This window comes from Eschrichtius robustus, chromosome 10, assembly GCF_028021215.1.
Source record: "Eschrichtius robustus isolate mEscRob2 chromosome 10, mEscRob2.pri, whole genome shotgun sequence".
In the NCBI taxonomy this organism is placed as follows: Eukaryota; Metazoa; Chordata; class Mammalia; order Artiodactyla; family Eschrichtiidae; genus Eschrichtius; species Eschrichtius robustus.
In genome coordinates, this window is record NC_090833.1 from 27,730,052 (window position 1) to 27,757,910 (window position 27,859).

At 36.0% G+C, this 27,859-nt stretch overlaps 1 protein-coding gene across 3 annotated transcripts in view; it reads right to left on the reverse strand.

The window, feature by feature from the left end:
* Window positions 1-27,859, reverse strand: part of SLC44A1 (solute carrier family 44 member 1) — a 214,737-nt gene that overhangs the window by 104,609 nt on the left and 82,269 nt on the right. For all 3 annotated transcript variants that reach the window (XM_068552739.1, XM_068552738.1, XM_068552737.1), the window contains exons 4-5: window positions 19,220-19,356; window positions 6,630-6,723 (exon numbers count right to left, since the gene is read on the reverse strand). In XM_068552739.1, the coding sequence (XP_068408840.1) occupies window positions 6,630-6,723; window positions 19,220-19,356 (231 nt within the window). The remainder of the gene's footprint in view (window positions 1-6,629; window positions 6,724-19,219; window positions 19,357-27,859) is intronic.

Genomic DNA, 27,859 nt, shown 5'->3' on the forward strand with positions numbered 1-27,859 from the left:
CAGCCTACACATCTATCAATCAAGGGGCAGATGGCAAAACTTACAAACATATACTTCATTGAACTGAAAATGAATTTTTGCCATAAGCTATCTAAAAATAAAAACAAACATACTTTTGCTTGAAACATGCCACCATTAATAGAGTATTTCTTCTCTCAGAATGGCATACAAAACCTTAGATTAAAAAAGGTATTTGGGGCACAAGCTTAATAACTCATACAAAGTAGTCATACCAAGACATCAACATACAGCATAATATGCAGCTATTTGAAACAATAACTTTGAATACTAATGTATGGAAGAACTTATGATTTAATAGTACAAGGGGAAAAACCCAAAAATTGATATCTAATGTGATGATTACATCTCTGTATAAAAGATATATACATAAGAATGAGAACAGGAAAAAATATAAAGAAATGAAAAATCTCTGATTTGTTAGGGTCATGGGATTCTGGGCCATTTTCTTTTCCTTTTGTATGTTATTATTATTATGAGATTATTTGTGTCCAAAAAAGAGGGAATCAATTATATCAGGTTTATACTGACTGCAGCTTTCACTTGTGAAGGAACATAGCTATGTATAAACCATGACATAAATATAGCTTGTTACAACATGGTTCTATTTTAGCTTCTGAGAACATGTATGCACTAATCAGTGAGAGATTTTAAGCCAAGCTCTATGAACATGCCCTCAGTTGTGACTTATGTGGATTCTAAAAGAGCCCATACATGCGCCTATGCACAAACACACATTTATGTGTGCATTAAGTTAAAATTTAGTCATTACTAACACGAATCCCACATTGTCAGAATTATTTGTAGGACTATCATTCACAGTCTAACATAACACTTTTGACTGGACTGAAATAAGTGTGTTCTCATTCTTGACTGGCACTGTATTTTGGTCAAATTAGTGAATAAGATTACATGGTTGAACACCAAATAAAATCCCAAGGTTTCTAATCTCAGCAAAGCAACTTTGTATAACGCAAAGCGAAATACTACCTTTGTTTCCTTCCTCAAAAAACAATTAGAATATTTCTTTTCAAGTAAGAATATAAGTGAACTATATATTGATTTTCCTTAAATGTTGGTACATGAGCACCGTTGGGAGTAAGAATAATTAACATCTTCCGTGATGTTAAACTTCATGGAGCAATAAAATAATATAATTTTAAAGATCTAGCCTTACCTTAGTTATGCTCTAAAGTAAAATGTATCCAAAAATGATGATGACATGCATGTTCATTTTTTAAAAATTGCCTCTTGTGATGTGTGGGTGTATTTGTATACACCTCCAAAATGGTGTTGGTGAAAGATAATACCAAAGATTTGATATTTTGTCACAAACTGCAGAAAGCCAGAGCATTCTGAGTAATGCTTGAATTACAGGTATGTAAGTCACCATTTTTTGACCGAAAGTTGTTTTACTAATGATTTAAAAAAGACATTAAATTACAGAATACTTTTAGGTGAAATGGATTTAGTTAGAAATATTACAGGAAAGAATAAAAAAAGATTAACTACAAGTTCCTACTCAATGGAGGCTAACTTGGGACAGAAACCTTTAAACTTGACAACTGTGTTGTGACCTACAACTATTTTTTTCCTGATACTGTCTAGATACTATCCCTGCCTGGTTAATGTTCCTGTCTAAGGACTTTTAACCGTATTTTAACTAAAAGCCTGGTTCTCTGTCCTTCAAAACTAAAGTCGTCTCTGCTCCGTGACTGTCTACATCTTCATCTGCTTTATTACCCTACATCTCTGATGTCATCTCAGTTTAACTCACTTGCCTCCAACCTTGAACATAAAATACATCCACCTTAAGGATACTGATGTTCTGTTTTTAATACCCACCAATTTTTTTTGGTCCTGCTCCCCTGTTTCCTTTTTCCTGTCATATAACCGTAAACTTTATCCTCTGTCCAGAGGTGGCTCCACTTAAATCTCCCATATCCTAACAGGATGTTGATGTATTTTTATACTCAAAGAGAAATATACATCATTTCCAAAAGAGAGTGGAACTTGTGATAAAGAAAAGAAAACTGGACTTGGGTTCAAAAGCCCTGGGTGATTCTCCTAACACTACACAGGTCACTTCATCTCTCTTTCTCAGTCCGTCCTTCTGTTAGCTGAAAGGGTAGAAGTAAGTCCTCTATAAGTCTTTTCACATCTTAATAATAATAATAATAATAATAATAATAATAATAATAATGTCCACCCACAAATCAATGATTCTAAATTAGTAGAAGCAGGATGCCCAGTAGCTTTAGTATTTTTCTGCTTTTCATACTTATAATGAGGATAGCTGATTTGAAAAGGGAAGGATTATAGTCTTAAAATTCTAATCTTTCATTTGTATTTAAGAGGAAAAGCTGAGTAATATCAGTTTTGAACTTATGCTTTCAAGTCATTTGTATACTGTATATAAACACCTGGCCAATTAGAAAGAGTACTTTTACAAGTATCCTTCAAAGAACTGGAATAAAATAACAGTCCCTTGCCTTATAATTCAATCTATGTCAGTTAAAAAAACCTGACAGTTCTAAATTTAAAGGTACAAAAATAGCACAAACTGATTAACTACACTGTTTAGCTGATGGTCAAAATGGTCAAAAGCTGCTCTTAGTGGTAAGGAATAACAGAAATAGAAGGCAAACAAAACCGAAGATAATATTTGGACACAACTGCAAAAATGAAATTAAATACTTAGCTTTAAAGTAAAAAGTACTAGATTCCCTTGTCATTCTTTTTCTCAACTCTTTCCCAAACAGAAACAACTTGACTAGTCATGAATTATTTTGTTTGAATTATTTTATTTTATTATTTAAAAAAATTTTAGTAATCATGGCATTGAAATGGTTTGTCTTATATTTTACCATTTAAATTCCATGTGATATGATGAATTTAAGATGTTACCTGATTTCATATACCTCTCAGAAAATAAGCCTTCTGAGAACCTAGTGTACGAGATCACTTCTACTTTAGTGTCTAACCTAAATGACACACTCTGTGCTTCTTAATTCAGAGAACGAGCATAAAGAATTCTATTTACAGTAAGTTTTTCTACCTTTTGAAGCCTACAGAATATTGAATCTTTAAGAAGTCAGTGCTGTCCCATTAGAAACAGATGCTGTTTCACTTTATTGAAACATTAGTCAACAAGAACAAAATGAATTTATAATGAGTCTTTTAAAGATGTTTTTAAAATTAGCCACTCATAGGAAAATTGTCTCTTACCTTGGCAAACATATTGCCCATTTGCCTCTAAGTCCAGACTATCACAGTTAATGAGCTCCCTCAAAGAATGATGACAAACAATGCCTAATATCTTGTCCATATGCCTTTGTAAGAGAAGATAGGAGTTTGCACTTCACACAATTATTTTAAAACTTCAGGTTATAAATAAGCAATTACACAAGGCTTCTAATTAAAAGTTTTATTTAAGAAAGAATAAAAATAAAGGGTTTTGGCAATATCTCTGTAGCACAGCAAAGGCAGGAGATAAGTAATCAAGAATCTAATGGCAATGTGCAGTGATTTTCACACATTTCGTTTTATTTCTTTTCTCTCCTCTTTCATTCCTATACTCCCTTTTTTCCCTTCAAACTAACTGTGGTGTAGACTTTACAAGATCTTAGATTCAAATTCTGATTCCCAGCCATTAGTTGTGTGGCCTTGGGTAACCCATTTAACCTCTTATCTTCTATTTCCTCATCAATAAATTAGGGACAATATCCTTATAGGCTTTTGTGAGGGTTAAGTGAGATAGTACATATGAGAAACATAATATGGTACTCGGCTTCCAATAGATGATTTATAAATGGTAATTCACCTTGAATCCTTCACTTAAAAAAATATAGATAGATAATATTTTTTTTCTTGGCTACTATTTTCTTATTTCCATATCATGTTAATTCCTCAACACCAAGTATCCTTTCTGGCATCTGGAGGTACCAAAATAAATGTCTGATGAATAAACTGAACTTATGAAATCTGTTTCTAGTATTGCAATTTTTTCTAGCTATACCCAAACCTTTAAGCACTCTAAGTATAAGGGCTGGCTAGACTCCCTGTTGCTACTATGTTTAGCATGTCACCAGTAGAGTTCTGAATTTGGATACAATATGGCCCTTTCTAGGCATTTGCTTTTAAAATTCAAAAGCTCTTAGGAATAGTAACCATTTGGCAATTATGTGGCACTAATGTTTTATTGCAAATTAGTTTACAACTGCTTTTCTTTAAAACAGGTACCTTCAAGCTGCAGAAGGTTCCTGGGTACCCAGGAAGGTTGGAAGGCTCTAGAAGTTGAGACAAATAATAGTCCCTAAGCCAAATGCCAAGCACAATAATGAATATTTAACACATATTATCTTACTTAATTCTTACAACAATTCCATGGGAGAGGTATTGATATTCCCATTTTACATATGAGAAAACTTGGTTTACTGAGGGCTTAACAGACTTGCTTAAGCTGACAAATAGAAAGTGGTAGCACAGAATTCAGCCCCAGGCCTATCTGGACTCAAAGTTCAGTTCTTTCTGTCCCACTGCTGTGCTCCCAGAGGGACAGCAAAGGAGACATAAAAGATGCTGAGGGCCATCTGCCTGCATCACAGGTTTGCCTAGTGCTGGCCTTATGGTGCATATAGAAAAGTCAATCAAAGCATAGTGCCTACTCTTTTTAAGGACAGAGTTTCTTAAGGACAGAGACGAGATCTTACTCATCTTTGGAGATTTGGTATCTAATCTAATACTGTGTGTGAAACAGGGTAGTGCCCTAAGTTTTTTATTAAAACAAATTTATTCTTGTTTTTTGATCCTTTCGCTTTGCCAAATACCAGATGATGCTGTTTACAAGATCTTGATTTGCCTTCCTTCTATCAACTGTTGCTTCTCTTTTACCTTCCAACAATGTGAGTTCAGACAAAAGTGACAGACTGTGAACTACTAAGATACGTAAAATGTGAGGATCTTTAAATACAGTGTAAATATAGTATATAGCCGGCTTTCACATGGTTTAGGTTCATCGTTGCATCTTGGATTACTAAAACATTAGTGGATAACCTTGTTAGAAGCCGAGCCTGTCCATCTCTAAAACCCAAGCCCCTAATACTACGTTTTGTCTCCTAGTGAATGCCCTTAGGATGCTGTATGTGAGACGTCCATGAGTGTGCAGCCAAGACTGGATCAGCCAGTATAACCAGGAACAGGCAGTCCTCAACATGGTAGAGTCAGAGGTCAGAGGTGCCGGAGGATTTGCAGTATGAACTGCCCACCCATATTATACTAGAGCAGAGCAACCTCATTCTCATACCACGGCTTTCTGGTTATCCTTTTATAATATACTTATGCCTTAAAATAGTGACTCTATACTCAAAGTATGCATTTAAAATAGGCTTTAGCAGTTGAATAGAGAACAGAGCTTTTCTTGTTTTTACATTGATAATTTTCTCTATTCAAAGAACCTCCTTTCTTAACTGTCTCAGCCTCCCTAATATTCTCAATTTTCATGAATGGAGTTTCCCTACCTACTGGTCTAAGCCCATAATTTGTAGGTCCCTCCTACTTAGTATCTTTTAAAACAGTCCCATTATTTTTATGTCTGTAGGTTTTAAATTTTAGTTTCAATAGCAACTTGACAGGACTAAAAGAGCTGGAAATCAATTAAACTGATATATCCTTTGTCGACTTTTCAACAGAAAATTTCAAATTCAAGTTAATAAAGCACAAGTAACACCCATAAGCAAGTTGAAGGAAAGGAGACATAAGATAAGAATTTTAACTAATAGCTTGGTATAACATACTGAGATACAGTAAAAAGTGGTTTTGATTCAATATTCCTGGGAAATACTCATGTCATACATGGTTAGTGATATATGCTAAGGTTCTCAAGATCAGACATGCTCCAAAAACTATATACCTAATTCTGAGGATATATTCCTCAATGCTTGAGAATTTATTTCCTTTTTTAAAAAAATCAATTTATAATTTTAAAATTTGCTTTACTTAAAACTACTGTGAGATCCTTCCAAACAAAGAACATTTCTTGTTTCATCTTTGCATCCATTACACGCAGTAGGTACTTAACAATAAATGTTTGTTGATTAAGACAAACAGCTTACTATAGAGAATGTACCTAAAGGATATAGCCTGAAATAAACTATGGAGAATAATCACTGGCATATTTTTTAAACTTACAAAGAAAATTTTAAAATAATACCAATAAGTACGACCAACTTCAAAGACTCTTCGGAGAGTGTGAGACTTGGCTTCAAATTTTGTTGTGGGTTTTATAATGATTCAGCAGCTTTGTATACTTAAAAACTATGGCATTAAAAAAAAAAAAAAATTGAGCCCCCAAAAGAAATTTAAAATATCTGAGAATGAGAAAAGTTGTTTGCCTGTGTGTGTGTGTGTGTGTGTGTGTGTGTGTGTGTGTTTTAAAATGATGTGAAATTCACAATGTCATTTCTATTACTACTTTTAAAATTTTGTTGTAAAAGTACTGAAACTGGGCAACAGGTATCATCAAGTGACTCTTTTCTCAGAAAAACATATACCGTTTAAAATCTACCTACAAAAACAGAAGTCACAAGTTAACAAAATACAGTAAAATTTACCTCGCTGGAACAGGTAGTTTGGGGCAAAGAACAGAAGCTTTTGATGATGTAGTATATTCAGAAGGCTTTAGGTTGTAGCTGCATAGCGCTGAGCCTATTGAAAGAAAAGCTATATGTTAGCTAGCAGAACAGAGTCCAAATAAATTCTTCTATTAATTCACTTTAACTTTATTTTATAGGTTAATATTAACTCAACATATACAACTTTCAAACATTATAGAATTAATAAGAGTCTGATTTGGTCTATAGTATCAATTCTCAATCATTTGAAACAGATTTTTCTCTGGTAACTTATATACAAATTTTAATTAATAATATTAAGGGTAATAACAATAAGTACTAGAGCTACTTTTATTGAGTGCCATATATCAGGCCCTATACAAGATGACATACATATACACATGTTTTTTTTTTAATAAAGAGTCAACTTTTCATTGTAACTGACCAAACTGTGTCTAGGAATGTCTTCAAACAACAGAACCAAAGAAACATGATAAAAATATCCTCTTGAAGAAACCAAGAGTTTTTGCCAGCCCCAGTGCTTCTGAGGGTTAGACTGAAAGCAGCCCATTCCTGAGGCTGGTTCTCTTCCCCACGCCAAGAGGAGGGCTGGGATAGATAGAGGACCTGGTCTTTCCTCCTATCATGCAGTGCGGTGAGCCTCTCCTCTCATCATATATATAAATTATATCATTTACTATAACTCCATTAGGCAGGCCTTTTTAAGCCCACTTGACGGAGGAGAAAATAGAGGCCAAGAGACAAGGTAAATAACTTGTCCAGGATGGCACAGCTGCTAAGCCAGTAATGCTGGGGTTAAACCCTAGATCTCTTTGACTACGAAACCCATCTTCATCTCTCCTTCTGATGCTATCCATTACTAAATATTTAAAATTATTGCATATAGCACATATGCATTCAGATAATATATTACTTTCTCCTTATTTAAAAGGCAGGAAACAGTAACTGTAAATAAACTGAATTAATTGATAAAATCAATAAATTGATCAAAGGATTCCCTGTTTTCAGATAGTTTAAAACAGCTTAAATTCAGTCCTAGATTGGTTATTCTCTGACTATATGGCTAATATATATCTAAATAATACATAAAATTCAAATGGATACAGTACACCCTATCTTTGATAAGTCTTATTTAACTGACCTGCTAATTTTATAACATAGCAACTAGAATACTGTAAGATTCATTGTACAACAGATATTGTTAACTAAGGAGATCTAGGCTTTATTTCTAATTTTGCTGAGACCTACTACATTATATCACGTAAACTGTTTGTATTTCATTAATTGAAGTGCTTACGAGGTTACTAATTTGGTCAAATACTTCATTATTAAATACAAATAGAATAGCTTTGCATTTATATTATAGCAATAATGAGATTTTGCACTGTATCACCATGGAAAATGTTTAAATTATAATGTGAAGTCAGACTTTAACATTGGATTAATTATGGAAACATCACGTGAGGATGTGAGAAGGAACTAGAAGGGAATATAGAAAAAAAAGAGTTGTTGGGACAACAAAATTGGGAGATTTGTTTCATTTATATCTGGTCCTTTCAATCAAAAGCACTTTTAGAAAGCCACAAACCTGCATTTAATTCAGTAATGCTGCCCCTAAACCAGCAACCAACTTGTTAAGTGTTTGAATACGTGGGCCTTAATAGCACATTTATATAAATACATGTAGCATCTATTTTATATAAAAATAATTCAAGTAATTTGACAGTGTAAAATATTTTTAAAGAGACACTTGAAAGTTACACGGCACTGTTCTTCAAGTTTCTTCAGCTCTTAAGATAGACTCGATAGAAAACTAAGTTTCTGAAATTGTTTTCGATCATTCTCTTCCATTTTAGTGACTTTCTTTTCTTTAAGTTAAACATGAATATTAAGCATCTAACTCTTCTAAAATTAGGCTTTCGTGTTTAAAGACCTTAGATTAATTCTAAAATAACTGGGAGCCCTATTATAGAATTGCTCATGAAAAAATAGCAACTGTGCCAATAACTGCAGAGCACCCAACGTGATCATCAACTTCCTGATCTGAATTGTCAACTTATTTCTTTCAGAGTCCAAGATGGAATCGATTTGCACAATATAAAAGGCCCTAACTAAAGCATATTGTGTCAGTGCTGTCAAACACACGGCTCCATCTGAATTCAGTGAACATAATCTCCATCCCCACCACTTTTTCATTTAAAAAAGGAGGTCAGCAGGTGCAACAGAGTTCAATTTTATAAAGACTTTCCCAGGATAATGCTCAATGAAAGGATAATAGCCTTATCTCTGATGGTATTCTGGGACAGAGGCCAGTACTAAATAGATCCTGTACTAAACAGATTAAAGAAAAAAGATCTTTACAATGTGTTAGTAGTAACAATCAGAAGAAACCTTATATTGCTTCCTGCTCAAAGGGTTCATGGACAGAGAAGCCTCAATGAAGAACACTAAAACAACCCAGAAATGGCCAATGTTTTACAATTGTTTTTCTTTTCATGTTTATTAGCTAATGCATTTTTAGTGAACTCTTTTAAGGTAGTATCTATTTTATTTTTTTTTTAATAGTAGAAGTATAAACATACAATGTTTGGTTATAAACAGCAAGACAAAATTTTTCTTCTAATGCAAAAAGCAGGGAAAAACCATGCTAGAGTAATGAAAAGTCTAAAACAAAAAACAAAAGCTTATCTAAACCACACCAGAGGCAATCCATGCAATTCAGCCAGTGTTATTCAAAGGCCATCAGAATGAGTGATCGTAGGAACCTAACTTGGGTATATAAACATTTATCTTGGTAAATGGTTGCTATAGTCCCCAGAATGTTTAACTACTACAATATATCAAATGCCTTTTAATAGTCAATTATTTATTCTTTAGCTCAATATCACTTATAACAACACCCCTAAGAGGTATGTTTCCATTGCCATGCTCCAAACATTACAGATGAAAAAAATAAGTCATACTTCCAAGGCCTTTTAAGCAATCACTGGCAAACTAAGAAACAGAATTCTTTACTCCTAGGCTACAATGCTTCTTCTGTGTCTTTTCTAATAATCATAATCGACACATATTCAATAAGCTCCTGGGCAAAAAACATATGGTCCACAGGTACTGCAAAGATAACATGTTTGAAAACATTTTTTTTCATCACCCACTCTCTAAATCTGCTGTCTCCTCCCGTGTTAATTCTACCCTGGTTAATGGCTCCACCACCCATAAAATCCCCAAGATGAAGTGTGGAAGTCATCCTATATCTTCTTAATCTACATCTTCCATCTACGTCTTCCCACACTATTCAAGACATTCAAGATACCAAGTCCCGACAATCAGATCTTTCTGTGTTATTTCAGACCATCACAATCTCTTATTGGGTCAGTTAAACTACTCTCTCAGAGGGCTTCTTAACTCCATCCTGTGTACAACCTTCAGAATGATTTCTGTAAACTGGGCATCAGTTGTATTACATCCCTGCCCTCAGGAAAATTCCAAACTCCTTGGCTTCAAGGCCCTCCTAAGGCAGGCCTCTTCCTAAAACTCCAGCCTCATTTAAGCATAATAAACTACTTATAATTCTTGCTGTTTCACAAACTTCCAGGCTTTTCCACATGCTGTTCCCTCTGCTTGGGCTGTCCTTTCCTAACTAGCATCTGAATGAGTGTTCCAAGTTTGAGCAGAATTTCTACAAACTACTCAAGCTTTACCTCCTCTGTCAAGTCTTCTCTGATGCACCCAAACAAAGCTATTTACTTCTTAGCTCTATTATAAAACTTAGCATATTATTGTATAATTTTTTAGTTTACATATCATCTCTATCTTTAGAATGCGAGCTCTTTGAGAACTGGGACCTTATGCCTTCAAAATATCTGGAACTCCTATCTCCCGGCATACAGACAGCACTCAAAAGCCATCTGGTAAATAAAACAGACAGAAATAACTACTTTTAATCTCTTATATTTTGGTGTTACATGTTATATATAATGATATATGCTTTTCAGCATTGACTACAAAGTACACTATCTGAAACAGGATTTCTAAACCATGGTATTAATGCAATTCTTGGGCAATTTGTGGCTGTGTGGGGCTGGCATGTGCATTTGCAGGATGTTCAGCAGCATCCCTGGTCTCTATCCACTAGATGCCAGCAGCCTCCCTGTAACCTCTCACCCAGCTGTGACAACCAAAAACGTCTCCTGACACTATTAAATGTCCTTGTGGGGGGCTGGAGGGTGGGCAGCAGTGGCAGGTGCAAAATCACCCTTAGTTAAGATCTACTGGTCTAAAACATCAAATTATTTGAAACAAAGAATTGGCAAGTTGGAAGCTAATTCTTGTTTAAAAATTTTGTTTGATTTGCTATCTCAATAATACTTGTAGGATATACAAAGAGAAAAAACAGTCCTTAAAAAACATGCTTTAGGACTTCCCTGGTGGCTCAGTGGTTAAGAATCCACCTGCCAATGCAGGGGACACGGGTTCGAGCCCTGGTCCGGGAAGATCCCACATGCCGCAGAGCAACTAAGCCCATGTGCCACAACTACTGAGCCCACGTGCCACAACTACTGAAGCCTGTGCGCTTACAGCCCGTGATCCACAACGGGAGAAGCCACTGCAATGAGAAGCCTATGCACCGCAACAAAGAGTAGCCCCCACCTGCCTCAACTAGAGAAAGCCCGCGCGCAGCAACGAAGACCCAATGCAGCCAACAATCAATCAATCAATCAATCAATCAATACAATTAAAAATAAAGAAAAAAGAAAAACTTTTGATGCAGAACAGTTTTCATTATGAAAAACAAATTACATTGCTATGAGAAGTTTAATGAATTTAACCCCTTTCTCTCCAATTAGGAAAGCATTATATATTTATATGCCAGAAGAAAGCAAGACAATTTTCCAATTTCAAGTTCTAGTAACCAATGAAAAGGATGGACGTATTTGCAATTCCAAAGAAGCACCATTAACCAGCTGGATATAAGACATCATCTGTCAATCACTATTGGCACACAGTAGGCACACAAGAAATATTTGCTGAGTGAATTAACTTTGGCCACCTATGTACAAGACTTCTACTAGGTATTGTGGAGGACAAAGAGAAGTTTGACTGCCTACTCTAATGCAAGCTCCTTAAACGTGGGGCAGACTGTACCTTGTTTTCGTCTCTCTGGCACATAATTGTTTGTTGAATAAAGGAATTAGTTAAAATTGCATTACTAAATTTAAGGATTTTTTCCTCCCCTTTTTAACAATCAAGTTTCCCTTGCTGGTCTCTGACTTGGAGGCAATTAAATCAGTTGCTACGGTTGTATGTTTCATTCATTTATAAATTATATCAAGACCAATCTTTTGATTCACTGTGGCCAAAAAGAATCCATACTCTCTGTGGCTTAAGTTATAGTGTTATTGCCAGGTAAAAAAATAGGGTAATAATCTGATCATCCATTCATACTAACTCTACACTTACCAACCAGATAACGATAATCAAAAGGCTTGTTAGTATTCATAAATCTTACACGAATGGATCACATGGTCTTTCATGATTTTCAGCAGTGATCACTGAGAAAGCACCAAGCTGCATGGCTCTACTCAAAATGTGAACATGGTCCAATTGGCAGGTGATAAAGCTCTCAGAATTTATACAAAATACAGTACACTGAAGAAGCACTCTTAAATAGGAGTGCTATAAAAGGGACACAAACAAAAGGAAAATAATAATTCTGTCATCTCACTACTGTGTTAGGGAAAACAAAATAAATATTGACACAATAGTTTGATAAGAGTAATACAAAAGAAAATAAGGAATTCCATGTAAAATATTAGCACCAACTGAGAACATGCAGCCAGCCCCCAACCTACGGGTTATTCTCATTTCTAAACTTTTGTTTAGAATTTAGACTGCATGTGGAAAGAATAAAATGACATGTAAAGCATCTGCCACAGTGCATGACACAAAGTAGGTACCAATAAATGGTATGTTGAAACAAAACGCAGGGCTTAAGTCTGATTTACCTATTCAGACTCAGATGCCCATGCTGAGCAATGGGGACAGTGGAATAAAGGGAAGGGTGGACTACAGGCCAGAGGCGGTGGTAGGGCCAGAATTAGGGAAGGGGGAGAGGAAGGGGAAGAACATCTGAGCAGGCATTATCTTCCCTTCCCTTCACCACCTGTCATGGTCTGGCTGGGCTGAGATGAAAGTCTCACGTAAAGCTGAAGTTAGTTTCAGAAGAAGGGTGATTCTTTTCCCCCCTACAATGTATACATTACTGAGTTTTCAAAAATAACGATAATAAAGGAGGAAAGAAACTTCTTCATCAGAAACCGGAGGGAAGAAACATTGCTGGGTTCATGCTCTGCTGAAAATAAGAACTCAGATGGGAGCTCTCACCAGATGGTTTTAGTTTCCTCTGTAGGGCATAAGGTTAGGAAAGAGGAAGGACAAGAGAGCTTAAGAGAATAAAAGGCATGAATAATCCTTGGAGAGTATGTATAAGAGAGATAAATGAATGAATAAGATGAATTATTTAGAGATGAATAAAAAGAACTGATTTCACAGCAATTCTAGTTAGACTGAAGCTAAACAATTTGCCTGCTGGTGGCAACTCACATGGATACAGAATTGAGCAAAGGATAGTATGTTAAGAGAATGAGAAATTATTAAGTGGCAATAGAGATGAAGAGGGAAATTCAGTCTATTATTCTTTCAAAAAACATGAATAGTTGCTATGTGAGGTCCTATATTAGGGCTTAGATATTCAGAGATGAATAGAGCATGATCCTGCCCCCAGGAAACTCATGCACCACTGCAGCAAGATGATAAACAAAGAACCAAAGAAGCTTAATACTGAGTCCTTACGGTATTTGGCAACTCTAATTTTTTAAAGGCAATTGTTAAATTGTTTTATTCTCTAGCATCATATATTTATGATCTGTGTCTATATAAACTATGAACCAAAATAATAAAACGCACATTTATACACCTACCACTCAATTCATGTACTAAAACTTATACTTTTATATTCATCTGAAATCTTCTGCCTGTCTTTTAAAGCTCCTTGTAATATGGCAGCATCTTCACATAACTAATCTAATTTCCAGCTATTTCTTCCAAGCTTTCTATTCTAGTCAGACATATTTGACAGAAGCATTCCACGAACTTAAGTGTCCAAGAAAACATCTCCTCTTTCTTGTCTAAAAGAAACAAAGAATTGAGGAAATATTATTTGCCTAATAAATGCATTTCTTATATTACTACAGGAACTAAGAGCTTTTCCTTATAAAGATTTTAAATAGTTGGTAAAGGTAATAAAAGTTCACATGAATGGATGGTTAAGTGCTAAAAAGTACCTTCAAACGTTGTCATGGAAACTTAAAACTCTGAAAAGGGTTTATATTATCTTTTCATTCTGGCAAGAAAAATGTTATTTTACCTTGCATTTTAAAATAAGGTTTAAAAGTATCATTTAAAAAGTTACTACCCCAGGGACTTCACTGGTGGCGCAGTGGTTGAGAACCTGCCTGCCAATGCAGGGGACACAGGTTCGAGCCCTGGTCTGGGAAGATCCCACATGCCGCGGAGAACTAAGCCCATGCGCCACAACTACTGAGCCTGCGCTCTAGAGCCCGCAAACCGTAACTACTGAGCTCGCACACCACAACTAATGAAGCCTGTGCGCTCTAGGGCCTGAGTGCCGCAACTACTGAAGCCTGCACACCTAGAGCCCGTGCTCCGCAACAAGAGAAGCCACCGCAATGAGAAGCTCTCGCACCACCACAACGAAGAGTAGCCCCTGCTCACCGCAACTAGAGAAAGCCCACGCACAGCAGCGAAGACCCAACGCAGCCAAAAATAAATAAATAAAATAAATAAATTAAAGAAAAAAAAACGTTACTACCCCAAACAGGATCCTTCTCTTTCATGAACTGTTAAATTGTGGTACAACACACATAACAAAAAATTTACCATCTTAACCATTTCTAAGTGTACAGTTCAGTGGCATTAAGTACATTCACACTGTTGTGCAACCATCACCATCATCCATCTCCAGAACTCTTCATCTTGCAAAATTGAAACTCTTTATATATAAAACAGTAACTTCCCATTCATTTCTCCCCATAGCCCCTGGAAATTACCATTCCACTTTCTGTCTCTGTGAGTTTGACTACTCTAAGTATCTCATATAAGGGGACTCATACAATATTTGTCCTTCTGTGTCTGGCTTATTTCATTTAACATAATATCTTCAAAGTCCATCCATATTGTAGCATGCGTCAGAATTTCCTTGTTTTTTAAAAAAAATTGTGGTAAAAACACGTAACATAAAATGTACCATCTTAAGCATTTTTTAAAGTGTATGGCAGTCTTACCTATATGTATATTGTTGTGCAACAGATCTCCAGCATTTTTTCACCTTGCAACACTGAAACTCTATACCCATTGAACACCATCTTCCCATTTCCCCTTCCCCCCCAGCCCCTGGCAACCACCATTCTACCTTTAAAGAATCTGACTACTTTAGATACCTCATATAAGTGTAATCATGCAGTGTTTGTCTTTTTGACTGGCTTACTTCACCTAGCATAATATCCTCAAGGTTCATCCTGTTATAGTATATGACAGGATTTCCTTATTCTTTAAGGATGACTAATATTCCATTGTATGTATTGATATATACCACATTTTCTTTATCCATTCATCCGTCAATGGACATTTAGGTTGCTTCTACCTCTTGGCAGAATAATGCTGCAATGAACATGAGTCTGCAAATATCTCTTTGAAATCCTGTTGTCAATTCTTCTAAAAGTGGGATTTCTGGGTCATATAGCAATCTAGTTTTTTCTAAGACTTAATTTTTTTTTTTTTGAGCAGTTTTAGGTTCACAGCAAAACTGAGAAAAATGTACAAGAGTGCCTGTATACCTCATACCCCCACATATGCACAGCCTCCACCATTATCAACATTCTCGCCCCAGAGTGGTATGTTTGATACAACTGATAAAACTACAATGACCAGTGATAATCACCCAAAGTCCATAGTTTACATTAGGGGTCATTCTTGGTGCTGTACATTCTATGGGCATGGACAAATGTATAATGACATGTATCCATTATTATAGTATCATATAAAGTATTTTCACTGCCCTAGAAATCCTCTTGGTAATTCCATTTTTTTAATTTTTGAGGAACCTCCTAATGTTTTCCATAGCAGACATACCATTTTATATTCCAACCAACAGTGCACAAGGATTCCAATTTCTCCATATCCTCACCAACATTTGTTACGTTCTCTTTTTTTGTTTTTATTGTAGCCATCCCAATGGGTGTGAGGTGGTATCTCACTGTGGTTTTAATCTGCATTTCCCTTATGATTAGTGATGTTCAGCATCTTTTCATATCCTTATTATTGGCCATTCATATATCTTTGTTGGAGAAATGTCTACTCAAGTCCTTTGCCCCTTTTTTTAATTAGGTTGTAGGTTTCTACTTGCTGTTGAGTTGTAGAGTTCTTTATATATACTGGATATTAACCCCTTACCAGATACAAAGATTTGCAAACATTTTCTCCCATTCCATGGGTTGCCTTTCACTCTGTTGATTGTGTTTGACTCACAGAAGTTTTAAATTTTGATGAGTTCAATTTATCTACATTTTCTTTTGTTGCCTGTGCTTTTGGTTCACATCCAAGAAATTATTGCCAAATCCAATATCAGGAAGCTTTCTCTTATGTTTTCTTTTAGGAGCTTTGCAGTTTTCTCATGCATTAGGGTTCTTTCATGGACGTTTAACAATTCTCTTACAGATTTGGAAAGTTCCCACTTAAACCTAAATTATCTTCTAAAGATATAACTCTCTGAAATTAATGACTGAGAGCTATATATATTTGAGGTCAAAGAACTGTGTATTTTCTAACAGAAATATAGCTGTAATAACAAATGGACACAGATAACAATAAAAATTATCTGCTCCTTCCAAATCAATATGTACCTCCAGTTTTAAGTCACCAATCCAAAAAACAATATAGATTCTTTTGAGAAATTTAGAAATTTCAACTTAGGGTTGCTGTTAAAATCAAAGTGTTTAGGCCGCTACACCAAAGGCTCTCTCTCTATTACAGTTTTATAGTTTTCTACTTGCCTTTTTAAATTATTATCTTCTCCATCCTCCACTGCCATGCCTTTTGATGCTGCCATTGTTATTACCTTTTAAAATGCCTAATCTGTTAACTTATTTTGCAAACAGCTGCCTCAAAAGCCTAAGGGTGCCTTTGTCACTAGGCACCAATCTAAGAGGTCTGTTTTCTGAAATAATGTTTATTCATTAATACTCCTGAACACTCACTTTGTGCAAGATACTATGGGTAATACAAAGCTGCAAAACTCACCAGAAGGGGCTTCTTATCAGGGCCTATTAAGGCCATACTCGGTATCATATTCACCCAGGATAGGGGCCTGGAAACAAAGCATAAAAGCAGGGCAGCATGGAGCATTTCTCCCCAGTGGATCATCACAGCAGGCAATACAGCCAACAAGGAACTGGCTCTTTTCTGGCCCTCCAGATGATATGTCAGGTTCAAGGGACCAAGACACATCTGGTAGGTCCAAGAGAACTTGTTAGAAGTTAGTTCAATACTAGATCATAGTTTTGAATGCAGGGTAAGACATATAGACTTTTATTTTATTTTCTTACCACTGATTTCTGAATAAGAGATTAACATGATTGAAGCTCTAGGAATATTAATATGGCAGCAGTATGTAAGGGCACTAGAAGTTAGAGACTGGAGACAGGAAGAGTATTACATTTCATTGGTAGAATAATAATAATAATAATAATGATGATGATGATGATGATGATGATGATGTGACAGCAGTAGCCAACATTTTTTTTTAACAACGTATATTAGCCAAACATTGTTCTAATGATTTTTTCATGTATTAACTCCTCATAACAACTCTATGAGGTACTTTAGGTAAAAACATTATCCCTATTTCATAGATGGGGAAATTGAGGCATGGAGAGATTAAGTAACTTGCCCAGGGTCTCACAGATATTAAGTAGCAGGACCAACATTTGAACCCAGATAACCTAGCTCCCGAGTCTCTACTATTAACCACTCAATGATACCACTTCTCAGAGTACACGACATATGCTCACATTGTCTAATATTTTAGGAAAACACTTAAGGAATAACTCATCCACCCCTGAAACCTGATGACAGAGCTGATAGTTCTGCTATTAGACTCAGCAAATCAACACATGTGAGGATATCATGTGGGACTAGAAAATGAGATCTTAAAGAATAGTTGGTACCTCTTTATTCAATGCCCACCAAGTGCCCAGTATTCTTCATGCATCATCTCATTTAATCCTCACACCAACCTAAGAGAGGGGCATTATTTTAAAACCTTTTTTCAGTTGAGGAAATCTAGGCTCAGAGAGGCTATACCTTCTGTCCCTAATTATAGAGCCCATCAGTGACCGAAGCAGAAGTAGAATCCAGATCCAAATCAATCCCATGTTCTTCCTACTATCTTATGTGGAGGGCATATAGCAATGGGACAGGAATACTGTCAGTCTGGAAGGCTGCAGTCCTTCTGCCCTCAGAAGGCTAGCACCCCCATCTGAAACACTCTGGAGCCACGTTGGTATGTATATAGTTATGTCCCTGGGCTGTTTCTCCACCCAGCCAGAAGTTACACCAGGTGGACGCCTGAGTCAGCCCTTGTTCCAAGGCTAGAACTAGCCTGTGAGTTTGGGCAGGACTGAGGCAGCTCTGAGGATTCTTATACATAAAATACAAACCTGAAACCTCATGGAAAAATACAGGCTTGAAGAACTATCACTATGCAGCCCTCCACGAAGAGAGGTTAAAAAAAAAATTCTCTGAAAAGAAATGCTGTGAGTCATATGGAGCTGAGGATAGCACCTGGAGATTAGCAACCCAAGAGAAGAGAGCTAGAGTTCAGGAAATTGACTATGCTTGTTTTCTCAGGGAATTCCCATATGTTTAACCTCAGTTTCTCAAAACTTATTTCTTCAAAAAATGGTTAAGACATAATGTCTAATTAAAAAAGCAAAACACAAAATTTGAAAAATGCTGGAATTTTCCTTTTTACTTCATTATTTTTTTTCTGAACTTTTCAAATTTCCTATCATAGACATATATTACATCCAGGGGTAAAAATAAAATAAACTAATTGAAATACTTTTAACCTATACTTAGGAAGAGGTGGAAAAAACCCCCAAATTTCCCATAGAGTAATCTAATAATTCCCAAATACTCAAACAGGCTACATCAAAATCTCCTGAAACATTTGTAAAAAATACAAACTTCCAGAGCCCAAAGACCTACACAATCAGAATTTCCCTGGGTAGGGCCTAGGAATCTGGAGTTTCAACAGCTCCCTAGGTGACTATAATAATTTATATCAAGGAAGTCCAAAAGCACCTTCACTTCTCTTTTTCTTTCTAAGGTTCTTTGATGACTTATTTAATGCTAGGACAAATTTATATTGAAAGGCAAACACAATATTTAACAGTGACTGGGCTGTAGACTTGGATGGCCTACTGTCTCACCATTTATCTCTGCAAACTTCTGAACATCACTTAGGGTTTTCAGTTCTTGTCTTGGACATGCTGCCACACACAGTGCTACAGACTTGATCTTCCGGTTTATCAAGTCCAGATTGCATGGATCCAAAAAGAATACGTACCTAAAGCATGAAGAAAAATATTGAGATATTATTTCACAAAATACAGTCTGGTTCACTGCATATTTGAATAAACCTAAGAGCAAAGAACATCTCATTTCCCCTTCACAAATTTAATCATAGATGAACAAACATTTCACAAATCTAATCAAACATGAATTTTAAAAAAAATAATTGCTTATAAATATACTGTTAACAGTGGGGATGGAGGAAATACGGGACTCATATTTTTCATGATCTATTTTTCTAATATTTAAAATTCTGCAATGTGTATTTTATAATCAGAAATTATCTATTTTAGTTTTTTTTTAAATAACTAACTTTAGTTTTATTTTTTTGACAAAGTTGTATCCCCCAAATTACTGAAATACTGTTATATAACATGAATTGTAATTTAAACATAAACTTTAATGAATACATAATCATATATAAAGTATATCATTGTAAAAATGAACATATATTGATATATACAAGGTGTAGCCAAGATGGCTGAGTAGGAAGACCCTGAGCTTATCTCCTTCTATGGGCACACCAAAATTACAAGAGCTACTATTGATGAGAATGATCTGAAGACTAGCAGAAAAGATTTCCCACAACTAAAGATATAAAGAAGGAATCACAATTAGATGAATAGTGGGGTGGAGACGTGGTACAGGAAAGATCCACACCTCTGGGTAGGCAACCCACAAATGGGAGGATAATCACAATTGCAGAGGTTCTCCCCATGGAGAGAGGGATCCGTGCCCCATATGGGCACCCAGCCCTGGGACCCTGCACCAGGAAGACAAGCCTCCAGAACATCTGGCTTTGAAGGTCAGCAGGGTTTGCACACTGGAGAGTCAGAGGGCAGTAGGAAACAGAGACTCCACTCTTAAAGGACACACACAAAATCTCACATGCTCCAAAACCCAGCACAGATATAGTAATCTGAAATGAGTCCGGGTCAGACCCACTTGCTGATCTTGGGAGAGCCTCCTAGACAGGTAGGAGGCAATTTCAACCCACCTGGGGACATGATTGCTGGTCACAGCCATTTTGGGGAACTTGTTCTACCACAAGGACACTGGTGCTGACAAGCGCCATTCTGGAGTCCTCCCTCTAGCCTATCAGCACCAGGGGCTTACCCGCCCACCAGCTGGTTACCCCAGGCCCAGGACACCCCCCAACCCAGGACAAGCAGCCAGCCATGCAGGGACCCAGTCTCACCATCCAATGGGCCAACACCAGCCCCAGGCACCATAGAGAGCTACCCCAGGACCTACTCCCACCCACCAGAGGGCCAAGACCTACTGTAAGCTATGCTGGGACACAGGCCTATCCACCAGCAGGCTAGCACCTGCCCCAGGACTCACCAAACTTTGCAGCCACCCATGCTGGGAACCAGCCCTGCCCACCAGCAGACTGACATTAGCCCCGGACCCCCTGGGACCCACTGTCAGCCATGCCAGGGCCCAGGCCCATCCACCAAAAACATTAAACATTGCAGGGGGAAGAGGGTGTTAAAATTGCACCCTCCTTGTTAGAATGTCTTTGAACTTAAGAGATTATCAACTTAAAATAATCATGTATAAATATATGTTGTTATATATGAACCTCATAATAACCACAAATCAATAATCTATAATAGATACACAAAAAAGAGAAAGGAATCCAAATGTAACACTAAAGATAGTCATCAAATCACAAGGGAAGAGAGTAAACGAAGAAGAAAGGAACAAAACAGAACTACAAGACAACTAGAAAACTATTAACAAAATGGGAATAAGTACACACCTATTAATAATTGTTTAAATGTGAATGGACTAAATTCTCTAATCAAAAGACATAGAGTGGCTGAATCAATAAAAAAATGAAACCCATCTATATGCTGCCTATAAGAGATGCACTTCAGATCTAAAGACAGATACAGACTGAAAGTGGGGGGCATGGAAAAAGATATCCCATACAAGTGGAAACAAAACGAAAACTCGGGTAGCAATACTTAGAACAGACAAAATACACTTTAAAACAAAGACTGTAAAAAGAAACAAAGAAGCATATCATATAGTGATCAAAGGATTGATCCAAGAAGCAGATATAACAATTGTAAATACATACGTACCCAACACAGGAGCACTTAAACACATAAAGCAAATATTAGCAGACAAAGGGAGAAATTGACACAGTTTCTTGTATTATTAATTGTTAATTGCTAATTGTATTATTAACACAAGAATAGTAGGGGACATTAACACCCCACTTACATTAATGGACAGAAAATCAATAAGGAAACACTGGCCTTAAATGACACATTAAATCAGATGGACTTAATTGATCTATAGAGAACATCCCATCCAAAAGCAGCAGAATACACATTCTTTTCAAGTGCACATAGAACACTGTCCAGGATAGATCACATGCTAGGCCACAAAACAAATCTCAATAAATTTAAGAATACTGAAATCATATCAAGCATCTTTTCTGACCTCAATGGTATGAGACCATAGTTGGTAGAAATCAACTATAAGAAAAAAAACCTACAAAAGCCACAAACATGTGGAGGGTAAACAATATGCTACTAAACAAGCAATGGGTCACTAAAGAAATCACAGAGGAAATCAAAAAATACCTGGAGACAAATGAGAACAGAAATACAACAATCCAAAATCTATGACACACAGCAAAAGCAGTTCTAGGAGGAAAGTTTATAGTGATCAAGTTTACCTCAGGAAACAAGAAAAATCTCAAATAAAAAACCTAACCATACATCTAAAGGAACTGGGAAAAGAAGAACAAACAAAACCCAAAGTTAATAAAAGGAAAGAAATAATAATGACCAGAGCAAAAATAAAATGAAATAGTGACTAAAAAATGACAGAAAAGATCAATGAAACTAAGAGTGGGTTCTTTGAAAAGACAAACAAAATTGATAAGCCTTTAGCCAGACTCATCAAGAGAAAAAGAGAAGGCCCAAATAAAGAAAATCAGAAATGAAAGAGAAGTTACAACCAACACCACAGAAATTCAAAGCATCACAAGAGATTACTATGAACAATTATATGCCAACAAAATGGACAACCTAGAAGAAATGAATAAATTCCTAGAAACATACGATCTCCCAAGACTGAATCAGGAAGAAACAGAAAATATGTATACACTGATTACTAGTAAGGAAATTGAATCAGTAATCAAAAAACTCCCAACAAACCAAAGTCCAGAACCAGATAGCTTCACAGGTGAATTCTACCAAACACTTAAAGAAGAATTAACACCAATCCTTCTCAAACTATACCAAAAAATTGAAATGGAAGGAATGCTTCCAAACTCATTCTATGAGGACAGCATCACCCTGCTACCAAAATTAGACAAAGATGTCACAGAAAAAGAAAATTACAGGCCAATATCACTGATGAACATAGATGCAAAAATTCTCAACAAAATATTAGCAAACAGAATTCAATACGTTAAAAGGATCATACACTATGATCAAATGGCATTTATCCCAGGGATGCAAGGATGATTTAACATCTCTAAATCAATCAATGTGATACACTACATTAACAAATTGAAAAATAAAGATCACATGGTCATCTCAATAGATGTGGAAAAAAACTTTTGGCAAAATTCACCATCCATTTGCAATAAAAACTGTTAACAAAGTGGGCATAGAAGGAACATACCTCAATACAATAAAGGCCACATATGACAAGCCCACAGTTAACATCATACTCAAAGGTGAAAAGCTGAAAGCATTTCCTCTAAAATCAGGAACAAGACAAGGGTGCCCACTCTTGCCACTTTATTCAACATAGTATTGGAAGGCCTAGCTACAGAAATCAGACAAGAGAAAGAAATAAAAGGAATCTAAACTGGAAAGGAAGAAGTAAAACTACCACTGATATCAGATGACTTGATACTACATACAGAAAATCCTAAAGACGCCACCAAAAACTATCAATATTAGAACTCATCAATGAATTCAGTAAAGTTGCAGGATAAGAAAATTAATATACAGAAATCTGTTATGTTTCTATATACTAACAACAAACTATCACAATGAGAAATTAAGAAAACATCTCATTTACAATTGCATCAAAAAAAAAAAAAAAAAGCCCTAGGAATAAATCTAACCCAAGGAGGTTAGAAACCTACACTCAGAAAACTCTAAGACACTGATGAAAGAAACTGAAGATGACACAAATGGAAAGATACACCATACTCATGGACTGGAAGAATTAATACTGTTAAAATTACCATACTCCCCAACACAATTCACAGAGTAAATGCAATCCCTATCAAAATATCAATGGCATTTTTCATAGAATTACAACAAATAATTCTAAAATTTGTATGGAAACACAGAAGGCCACAAATAGGCAAAACAATCTGAGAAAGAAGAACAAGCTGGAGGTATCATGCTCCCTCACTGCAAACTGTACTACAAAGCTACAGTAGTCAAAACAGTGTGGTACTTGCACAAAAACAGACAAATAGAAAAATGTAACAAAATAGAGAGCCCAGAAATTAACCCATGCACTTATGATCAGTTAATCTATGAAAAAGAAGACAAGAATATACACTGGGGAAAAGACAGCCTCTTCAATAAACGGTGTTAGGAAAACCAGCCAGCCACATGCTAAAGAATCAAACTGGACTACTTTCTCACACCATATACAAAAATAAACTCAAAATGGATTAAAGATTAAATGTAAGATCTGACACTGTATAACTCCTAGAAGATAACACAGGTAATATGCTATTAGACATTGGTCGTAGCAAATTATTTGGATCTGTCTCCTCAAGCAAGGGAAACAAAAGCAAAAATAAACAAATGGAACTACATCAAACTAAAAAGCTTTTACACGGCAAAGGAACTATCAAAAAAATGAAAAGGTTGCCTACTGAATGGCAGAAGATATTTGCAAATGATATGTCCAATAAGGGGTTAATACCCAAAATATACAAAAAACTCATATAACTCAACATCAGAAAAACAAACAACCCAATTAAAAAATAGGAAGAGGACCTGAACAGACACTTTCCCAAGAAGACATACAGATGGCCAACAGGGACATGAAAAGATGCTCAACATCACTAATCATGAGTGAAAATGCAAACCCAAACCATAAGATATCACCTCACACCTGTCAAAATGGCTATTCTCAAAATGACAACAAGTAGCAAGTGTTGGTGAGGATGTGAAGAAAAGGGAACCCTCGTGTACAGTTACTGGGAATATAAATTGGTACAGCCACAATGGAAAATAGTACTGATGTTCCTAAAAAAATTAAAAATAGAACTACCATATGATCCTGCAATTCCACTTCTGGGTATTTTTCCAAAGAAAACTAATAAAACACTTAATTCGAAAAGGTATATGCACCTCTATGTTCATTTGCAGCATTATTCACAATAGCCAAGATATGGAAGCAACCTAAGTGCCCATTGACGGATAAATGGATAAAGAAGATGTGTTATATACATGTATGTATAATGGAATATTACTCAACCATAAAAAAGAATGAAATCTTGCCAGCTGTGACAACATAGATGGACCTAGAGAGTATTATGCTAAGTGAAATAAGTCAGACAGTGAAAGACAAATACACATATGATTCCATATGTGGAATCTAAGAAACAAAACAACTGAACAAACATAACACAACAGAAACAGACTCAGAAAATAGATACAGGGAACAAACAGGTGCTTTCCAGAGGGGCTGGGGGAGGTGGGGGATGGGTGAGATAGGTGAGGGAGATTAAAAGGTACAAACTTCCAGTTACAAAATAAATGAGTCACAGGAACAAAACGTACAGCATGGGGAACAGAGTTAATATTATTGTAATATCTTTGTATGGTGATAGATGGTAACTACTTATCATGGTGTTCATTTTGTAATGTATAGAAATATCAAGTCACTATGCTGTGCACCTGGAACTAACATTGTGTTGTATGTCAATTACACTTCAATTAAAAAAAGAAAACAAAAGGGAATTCCCTGGTAGTCCAGTGGTTAGGACACCGCACTTTCACTGCCGAGAGCCCAGGTTCAATCCCCGGTCGAGGAACTAAGATCCCACAAGGTATGCAGCAGGGCCCCCCCCCCAAAAAATTAATGGGTAAAAAATAATATCTTACTGATTTAGTTGCATTTTTGATGAGTTTGAACATTACTTCATATATTGTTCATTTGTATTTTCAAAATTTTTGTATCTTTTGCTTGTTTTTAAAATTGAGGTGTTCTACTACTCGCTGAATCATAAAAACTTTGTATATTAAGGGTATTAAATATTTGTTAAGGCTGATACAAGTATTTTCATGATTTGCCAACTGTCACTTTGAAATAGTTTTCTATTTTTGTCATCAAATCTTTTCTGTTTTATTTTGTAATTAGTTCACTACTTTTTTATGCTTCAAAAAGTAGCTCCCCATTCTCATATCAAATGTTTCATAGACACAATTTGGTGTACAGAAAAGAGAGAAAAGATGTTACTTTAATTTTCTAAGTAATTAACCAATTGTCCTAGTGCTGTTTTTAAAATATTATTTCCTGTTCATAGCATGTTGTCACTCTTCTACACTAGAGGATATGGGTTTCTGTTCTCTATTTTGTTTCATTGATTCATCTGAATGTTCTGGTGTTAGTAAAAAAAGTTGAAAGAAGGACATATAAACTTGAGCTAATGAATATATTATTATAAAAATGCATTATAAAATTATATAAAATTTAATATATAAAGTTGAATATAGACTAGAGGAAAATACACCACCAGTTCAACTACAGTCATCTCTGGATGTTAGAATAAAGTGATTTTAATTTTTTTCGTCTACTTTTAGGGGCAGGACAGAAATAAAGACACAGACGTAGAGAATGGACTTGAGGACACAGGGAGCGGGAAGGGTAAGCTGGGACAAAGTGAGAGAGTAGCATTGACACATATACACTACCAAATGTAAAATAGATAGCTAGTGGGAAGCAGCTGCATAGCACAGGGAGATCAGCCCCGTGCTTTGCGACCACCTAGAGGGTGGGATAAGGAGGGTGGGAGGGAGATGCAAGAGGGAGGGGATATGGGGATATATGTATGTATATAGCTGATTCATTCTGTTATACAGCAGAAACTAACACAACACTGTAAAGCAATTATACTCCAATAAAGATGTTAAAAAAAAATTATTATTTTCTAGAATGAATGCCAATTACTTTTGAGTTGAGATGACTATAATAATAAATGTTGTTTTCTAAAAATGTCCATTTCATGTAAACAAAATACTCCCCAAATCCTAAATTATCCTTTGGTTTCCTGTACATTTATATTTTAGGAAAGAGAAAATTAATTAGAAATTACACTAAAACATTTTTTTTTAATGTTATAAGGTAGAAGAGATGACAAAGATTGCAGATGTTATCATTTGCTCAAAGAGACGGTAAGAGCCAAACACTCTTAACTTAGATAAACAAAGTCTAATATTATTGATCCAGGGAGAGAGTACAAGTAGGGATACTTTCTCCCAATAAGAGTTAAAGAACCTCCAGCCCTGGGTTCTACTCTACTGGGTCCATGGAAAGTTTTATAAAATAATATATCTTCCAATACCTTTCTCACGCTGTTAAACTCTGTTGCTTTACAAAATATGATTCAAATCAGGAAATATAACCGAATACAAGAACTAGGTGAGAAAACTGAAAAGCAAAAAGATAAAGTCAATATATGTGCTCAGATGGATCATATAAAGGGATATCAGAAAAAAAATTAAACAGAAAAAAAAAGTTGGGAGTGGTGGCTATGACAGACCAGGAAGGCCTTTGTAGGTGGAGTAACCACTGAACACTTCAATGGAGCTGGGGACCAGGAACCCAGCATGCAGGCCAAGTATAAGCTACAAACCACCAAACTAAAAAAAATGAATTTTTTGTAACTCTGTTAGTGACTCCAATACCATTAATGTTCTACGTAGATAAAAGGAAAGGAAAGAAGTCAGGCAGGAAGATGTGGTTTGGAAGTGGATTCACTGGTAACAAAGGATCTAGGGCACAGAGAAAACTTTCTGGCACCCTTTGTGTGGAAGCAATCTTTCCCTTACTAACTCTCCCTCCATCTATCCTGTGCATCTTACTGGGCATGCCCATGCCTGGGACCCTGTGCAATGAACTGCTCAAGCCAGCCACTAGGCAGGGAACATGCTGGTCTTTGAGGAAGGTGTCCTAGAACCACTGAATCATTTACTACCACCACCACTAATAATAATACTATTAACAATGAAAATAATGGTAGCCAACATTTATTGAGTACTTACTATGTACCGGACACTGTATTAAACTCTTTATACATATTAACTCATTTATCCTCACAACAATCCTGTTGTGTGTTTCTAGGTATGTGCTTGGGGTGGGAAGGGTGTGGACAGCAGAACTGGGGTGGGGTACAGGAGTTAACTGTGATGAGCAATGCCTTAAGAAATATCTGGAGAATCTCATGACAGTTTAAAAAAAACAAAAAACATGCTTGGGGAAAAGGAGAGAAA